Genomic DNA, 894 nt, shown 5'->3' on the forward strand with positions numbered 1-894 from the left:
ATGATAAGAAAACGTAAGCATGGCGGAGAAATCTCGCCTCCGTTTAATGGACCCCTCCCATAGCTGAGTCGACCATTTGGGGGGGGGCGGGGCCAGTTTGGCACCTTTGCACTATGGCCTAACATCCCAAGCCGGGGATGGTGTTTGGGCGTCTGATCTGAGGGTCCACCCATGTTGTCCCTCCATGTTATTACAAGTAACGGTGTTTCCACCCCTAGTCTATAATACCTGTTATGCTTGTTGCAGCGACATGATGGCCCCCGGTCGAGTGCACGCTCAACGCAAGTTTGCCCAAGGCCAATCTGGGCCGATGTCGGGTCCGCCCACGCCCACCTCGGCCGGTCCGGCCGCGGTTCACGCCAGTGGCTCCTCTACGCGGGCCTCGGCCGCACCCCCGCCGCCTCATCCGCCCTCGGCTCCGTCTACCCATTCATGCAGTACTTCGGGTCACGGCAGCAGCCCCCAACGCGCCGCCAGTGGTGGACTCAAACCCGGCCAGCGTCCCAAGACCGAAGATTTTCTCACGTTCTTGTGTTTGCGTGGGACCAATTTATTGCCCCAGGAACTCGACTTCTTCAATCAGCCCAGTTTAAGTCACGGGGTGGAGAGCAGTTCGGACGAGTCGAGTGATCCCGATGAGAAACTGGCTGCCGGCCCGAGCGTGGCCAAGAAGAGCGTGACCCGGAAGCGGGAGGGACCGTCGCACTTGAAGAAAATGCCTGCCGGCCCGAAATTACCGGCCTCCATGCAGGCCTTGAAGAAAAAGTACACGGACCAACGGATCGCCAAACGGGTGGTGACCAAGAACATGACATCGGTGCGGCAAACCCGATCGTCGGGTTCGGACCCGAAATCTAAGAGTGCTCGTGCCACCCGTGCGTTGCGTCGAGAGGC

At 59.6% G+C, this 894-nt stretch overlaps 1 protein-coding gene across 1 annotated transcript in view; it reads left to right on the forward strand.

Annotated features, from left to right (window-relative positions):
* The window catches only part of LOC131885956 (uncharacterized), a gene marked incomplete in the record, with an annotated part of 7,511 nt that overhangs the window by 328 nt on the left and 6,289 nt on the right, over positions 1-894 (forward strand). The window contains 1 exon segment of the mRNA XM_059234171.1: positions 247-892. Coding sequence (XP_059090154.1) covers positions 247-892 — 646 coding nt within the window.

Source organism: Tigriopus californicus, chromosome 8 (genome assembly GCF_007210705.1).
Source record: "Tigriopus californicus strain San Diego chromosome 8, Tcal_SD_v2.1, whole genome shotgun sequence".
Classification (NCBI taxonomy): domain Eukaryota; kingdom Metazoa; phylum Arthropoda; class Copepoda; order Harpacticoida; family Harpacticidae; genus Tigriopus; species Tigriopus californicus.